We start from the raw sequence: 7,084 nt of genomic DNA on the forward strand, positions 1-7,084 counted from the left end.
ATGGAAGAGTTGAAGGTTGTTACCGGGACTCCAATGGAAAGTGAAAGAATTATCAGTGATCCTGAAAAAATAGATCAGTATTTTGAAGAACTTGAAGCCTCGCTGGAATGCGGTATTCCTCCTGAGTTCATCATCAACATTGATGAATCAGGATACCAAGAATGGGCTGACGCAAGAGATCTCCGGTGCATCGTTACTATTGGTTATCCAAATATAGCTGTGAGAATCCCCGAGGACAGGACATCAAAAAGAGCAACAATGTTAGGTGGGATTTGTGCTGATGGATCTACCATCAAGCCTATGATTGGTCTTTCGCGTGAAACAATCGAAAAGGAACTACTTGATCATGGTTACACTCCAGATAAGGTTCACATTGGGAGATTTGACACAGGCTACATTAATCAAGAATTATTCTTGCAATAAGCCAAGCAATCTTTTATCCAAGAAATGAGAGCGAAAAGAGCATGGTTCCATTACGATGGATTAATTCTTCTTATAATGAATGGTTTCGGTGTACATGATTGTGATCAGTTTCGGGAAATTCTATCAACCGAAAACATTCATCCTCTACTATTTGCACCTCACAGTAGCGATCAGACTCAGTTCCTCGACCTTCTAATCTTTGGCTTGCAAAAGGCAGAAATGCAGCAAATGAGGATCAACAATCAATTTAACTTACAAACCCAGCAAGTCATTAAGATCCTTGATTCGTGGCAGTCAGTAACAATACCAAGGAATGTGATTGCTGCCTTTCGTCGAGGAGGTCTTATTATTCAATGGGATATTGTACAAGGGAGACTCGTTTCCAGGGTTGATAGATCCCATGCAAAATCGGTTCACCACTTCGCTTTTGATTCTGTTGTTGAATCAGCAGACAAAAGACGAATCCGAATCTAAAGTAAGTTATTACATATCCTTTTGATGACTCCTTAAATTAGTTTGCGTTTTTGTTAATGGTGATTCATATCGTGTTGGCGTTTTTGTTAATGTTGGAGTTTGATTTTTGACTTGGTGTTTCTTGAATATAAATTTTCTTCTCTCCAGAAGGGTAAATCCAGGCTTGTATGTCGAAGCCTGGAGGCCGATAGATGTAATCGATCGATGATTAATCACAGGTGCCAGCCAACCTTCGAGGATGCAGTTAGAACCAAAGTTTGTTTCAAACTGCTAAGTCTTCAAAACATTTAAACAAATACATAAATTCAGACCTGAATTCAACAGGTCTCTTAATTTATATTTGCAATCCGAAATTTCAATTGAAATAAATGAATGAAAAGATTATGTTGAATAAATTTTTATTCAGATAAATACATGTTTATGAATAAATTTTTCATAAATTTTTGAGCGATAATTCAATTTTATTATCAAAAAGTTAAAAGAAAGTGGCGATGTAAAAAAAATTTGGTGGACGGAGGGTTTTTCCAGTGACTTTATCAATAGTCTTGCATTAGGGAGTCTATTTTTGTTTTCTAGAATATATTATATTGAATTAAATCTAATTTGGAATTAATATCTAGAAATTTCGTATTTTAAATTTTTATTAGATATGCAATTTTTTTTTTGAAATTATGTATATTCAATAACAATGTATTGTTTTGCCTTTTTAATTTCAGAATTTTGATTTTTAGACTTTGTATTTCAAGATTTGCTCGTTTTATTTCATTCGTGATAAATGGACTTTTTTTCAATAATAAGAATTTGTAGTTTATTAATATTAAATTTTCTTGAAAACTGCTTATTGAAAAAAATTAAAAAGCATATGAATGCATTCGCGTGGATTTACTATATTTGAGTATTATTACTATTATAGGAATTTTTCGCTCAGTATTTAGTTTTTCTTGTTCAAATGTGCTAATAGATTCATGTAAATATCAATTTCTTCACGAAAACGAATGATATTCAGCTATTGCAATATAATACAAAATATATACATAAAATGAGAGATTACAAAAATCCTGGAAAAAAATTTTTTTTGCTTAATTTTGAATATTCAAATTTTATTGAAATTTCTAAAATACCGGATATAAATTTTAGTATGGATAAAGCTATTTTAAGGAATGCTATATTCATAGATCGTATTCAATTATTTTAGCTATTCATTGAGATAAAGCAACACAAACAATAAACGTTCTCCGTATTCAATTTGTTTTCCCAGCTCTTTTTCAATCATTTTTTCAATGATATAATATGTCTATTGTGTATTAAATTCTGATATATAATTAGTAAAAATATCAATAATTTTTGGATTGTTGTAAAGAATTGCTTCTTCTTTAGATTGAATCACTTGCAAATAATTTAAATATGTTTGGATCGATTCTCTCTGAGATTAAAATGCTGAATAAACCAAAACAATTATACAACAATTATATGTAAAAGGAAAATCTTTATCAAATAAATCCATTGTTTTTCCAACACAAATCTCAAAGTTTTTTTTCTGTGATATTAAATATAATTTGTTCTATCGGAATCAACTTTTGTATATATACGATTTGTCTTTTAATTGATGTATTATTTGCTTCATTTTCTGATTCATTGATATGTGTGCTTATGAGTAATGGTCCAAAAAGTCATATCGTATATCTATCGTCATAAGTGGGTAGCCCCGAAAGTTGGGAGTTGTAAGTGCTGAGATCGGTTCTCTATTTAAATACATTAAGTATCCACGAATTAAAATAAATTTTAAAGCCTCTAACCCATTTATATACCTATATGGTTAAAAAATTCCACAGGATTTCCATGATGGAAAAATTAAATTAATCATTTGGTAAATTTATATATAAAACTATAAATATGTATTGATTTATTAACAAAACAATATTTTTTCGGTGGTGATCGTTCACGATAAAACCCATTAATGTATGGGAGAAAATAATTAAAGTAATTTAAAAATAAAACCAAATAATATATGAGGAAAATAATCAAAGTAATTTAAAAACATGACCCATAACTATATGGGTGTTAATAAAATACACCCTTTAGTATTTATTTAATATTAAAGTTCGTACTACAATCTTTGATTAAAAAATTTTTTTTATTAAATTTAATATTTTTTTTGAAGAAATGAGAATTATTGATTATTCACTTGTTTGTTACAAAATATTTCTTTAAAGAAATACAATATAAAACTTCAGTTATAATTTCCAAGATAATTAAACAGTAAAATAACTTTTGGCGTTTCCATTTGATATCAAATAGCATATCTTCAAAGAAGAGAAATGGTGTCTTCCAGATTGCTGCAACAACACTGGTATCTCGTCCATAACTAATTTGCAGTCCAAAATGTTTACCAAAAACATTATCGCTTGTATCTTTCTCTCCATAGGCCTTTCGCTACAAGTAAAATGTCATGTGAATGATGGAAACTGATAAAACTATCATCTAACCCATGTATAATTTTAGAACTGGCGTGAAACACGTCTTCGCTGCTTCTATTGGATCCACTAGAACAGTTCTGTTATTCATCCATCATGAATTTTCAAGATGTGTATACCCATCAAATATAAGAAGCCCAAGTCAATGAATTGTCTCTTATATTTATTCAATGATTTAATCTTATTTACAAAAGAATAACGTAATAATACATTTCCAACAGATTTTATTGTGATGATGAATCTACACCAAACATTAAAACTATATATATGGAAGAATAAATTTCTCAATGACGTATCATGACAAAACTATATATATCTTTGGCGGAACAAATGAATCGGAATATTTTAATGACATTTGGGGATTACTGATGAATATCAACAAATGAAATCGACTAATACACCTGAAGCTCGATCAGGACATACATTAACATATTATAATTCACGATGATATTTAATTGGCGGAATTAATAGGAAAAGTTGGATATTAGATGATGTATGTTTGTTTTGGATTTGGTCAATAATTAAATGAGAAAATTCACCTTCTAGTTGTATATATCATACAGCAAATTCAATTAATGACAAAATTATAATCCATGGATATGAATGGTCGAACTAATTATTGCTTAGATTTTAATATATTTAATACTAATAATAATGAATGGGAAAAGTCAACCATTATTGGTGACAGATCTCCTTCTAGAAGTAATCATTGTTCAATTAAATTAAAACAATTCATTATATACATCGGGGTTCATTTGTTACGAATGAAATTACAAATCCTGGAATTTTGGATACAACTGTAATGAAATATACAAATTGTATAAGTGGTATTAATGATCCAATTTTGGTTAAATCATTTTTCTTTAGATGTAATTAAGTTACAAGATAAAAAATCTTTGTTGGAGTGGGAAAATGATTAAATCTCTTATACCAAGGTATTTAGAAAAAGCAACGGAAGGAAAGAAACCACAAATAAAAAGATCACATCATAAAAAAGAAATCAAATTCATATTGAATTATAATCAAAAAATATTTTGTGACAGACATCTTAGGTTCAAATGTTCGGTCACTACTTAGTTGTGCGGAGGTGCCTCCATTGGCTGACTTGAAAAATGGTTTGCAACATACTCCGAAGGCTGCGAGCGATTGTGAATTTTGGTGATCTAACAGACTTAGTCATGAAATACAAAACTGGAATATGTATATGTGCCTTCAACTTGAGGTGGCACCAAAATTGGGAGTTAATGTCAGTGCTTCATCTAATGCTTAGCAAGATATGTTCTCTATATAATAAAGAAGTCAATTAAAAATATTTTTATATATTAACAAAATGATCTTCTTTGAAATCTTCAACAAATGGATCTTCTGCAATGTTCGACATTTGATCAAGAACTGAAAATCTTTCTGTCGTATTATTGTCATTCGTTTCAACACTTATCGCGTCTTCTTCATTTTTAGTTTTGTTTCGTTGATGATTAAGAAATATAACAACAATTATTACAATTAGAATAATAACTATTATTACACAAACAATAATGATAATAATAACAGTGTTCGTTTGTTTATCATCATTACCATTATCATTTCCTTCATTTTGTTTGAAAATAGTAAAGAAATTTGAATAATAACTGAAATATGTCGAATATTGAATAATCGTATAATTATAATATAAATATTCTGTGATGAAATATGTAATAGATGAAGATAACATTGAAATGATATATGTATTTGATAAAAATGAATAATTTGAAATTGTCTCTATAAATGATATCATATATTTTAATGTTAATGAATATGAATATGTTGTGAAATATTCAAATGAATTCTCTATTATAAATGAATTAGATTTACTAAATGTATTTGATTGTGTATATGTATTTGATTTAGTAAATGTATTTGATTTAGTAAATGCATTTGACTTAGAGAATGTATTACTTTGAGAATATGTATTTGATTGTGTAAATGAATTTGATTCAGTGAATGTATATGTCGGAGAGCACTCTGGAACTGTTTCATATGTCACACCAAATATGCCAAATGTATTACTTTGATATGTGCTTAATACCATGTTATCAATTTCAACTGTAACAGAACTAAAAGCGTTTGCATCAATTATAGGTTCATTTTCACCATAAAAGTAAACACATGTGAGGCTATTGCAAGAATAAAATACTATCCATTCAATTTTATTTACATTTTTTCCAATGGAAACAGTTGTTAGACAGGTACATGAGGAAAATAAACCCTGTGGGATTGTTGTGACTTTGTTTGAGATTGAAAACGATTTAAGTTTTTCACAACGACAAAATGCATATTCTTCTAAGCTTTCAATGTTATCACAATTCGTAATCTCTTCTAAATTAGAAGCAATATAAAATGAATCTTCTCGAATACAAGTAACTGTTGATGGGACTTCATATGTATTTCCTTCTTTTGCTGCTGGATAATAGTAAATAGTTTTAACATTTTTATCATAAAGAACACCATCATCATTTAAATTACAAAAATACGGATTGTTTTCAGACACTTTATAAAACTTAACACTAGGACATAATATAAAAACAGCATAACCAAATGAACTCACTGATGCTGGGAAAGTGATGTTCTGTAATTGCTCACAATTGTTAAATGCACGATCTCCAAATGATTGAACACTTTCTCCAATTATAACTGATTCTAAATTTGAACAATAACGAAATGCTCTTGATCCAATCGATGTTACAGAATCACCAATTATAACTGAAAGTAAAGAAGTCCATTGGTAAAAAGCATAACTTGATATTGTTGTAACACCACTTTCAATTATAAGATGTAACGTTGTATCTTTGTAATTAGATCTTTCATCAAATTCACTTGAACTAGTGATTGTAAGTGTTGATGTTTCTGTAGAAAATGTTTCTGTTGAATGAATGAAAAAAATAATGAATATTAAAGGAAGAAATTTGTTTTTCATTATTTTATTAGATTTTATTAACTTATTAAATAAATTTATTGATATGTGTTTCATTTTGTTGAAAAATAATTTAGTGACAAAAAAAGTGAGGAAAATTATTAAAAAATTATGTAGTAACATACAAGAGTTTAAATAGTATGTAGTTGAAGACCATAATGCTTTTTTAGTATTAATAAGAATTGAATATTTTGTTGAAAATTGTTTGTCATTTGAAGTATTTCTTGGATGGGGAATGGAGTTCGTCAGTGACAAATAACTCACATCTAAAATACTGCACGAGCAAAAGTCAAGAAGCACTTCAACAAAAACAGAACTTTCAATACTGAATTTGTATAGTTTACATATAACCATGTGATTTGAATGCATTACTCTTGTTGGTTTCACTAGTGGGCGATATTTACTAAGTAAAAGATAGTTGTTCTAATTTTACTTTGTCATCAAAAAGTTTAACTGTTCAGTTCTTCGAAATATAAAAAAGAGTAGAATCTTAACATTTATTATGATAATTCTAAAATTTCGCGTGATTTTAAACACAGAGAGTTTCTTTATATCTTAGTAATTCAGTTATCGTTGTTGATTACAATTAAGCATTGTTCAATCCCTAATTACAAGAATTATTAATATTTACAATTATTTTCCTATAATTCTAAAATTTCATTTTGGGTCAATGTCTTTTTATTTGTACAATGATTTTTTACACATACAAAATAAAATATTTGGTTAGTTTAAACCTTTATTTATATTTTATAGTAAAGCTTGT

At 28.4% G+C, this 7,084-nt stretch overlaps 1 protein-coding gene across 1 annotated transcript; it reads left to right on the top strand.

The window, feature by feature from the left end:
* On the top strand, positions 1-423 carry GO595_007692 (uncharacterized protein; the record flags this gene model as incomplete). Its single annotated transcript, XM_067921184.1, has 1 exon — positions 1-423. One exon carries the CDS (start codon positions 1-3, stop codon positions 421-423), a length of 423 nt encoding a protein of 140 aa, XP_067772128.1.
* Between the last annotated feature and the right edge of the window lie 6,661 nt (positions 424-7,084).

This window comes from Histomonas meleagridis (assembly GCF_020186115.1).
Source record: "Histomonas meleagridis strain 2922-C6/04-10x chromosome Unknown contig_56, whole genome shotgun sequence".
NCBI lineage: Eukaryota > Parabasalia > Tritrichomonadida > Dientamoebidae > Histomonas > Histomonas meleagridis.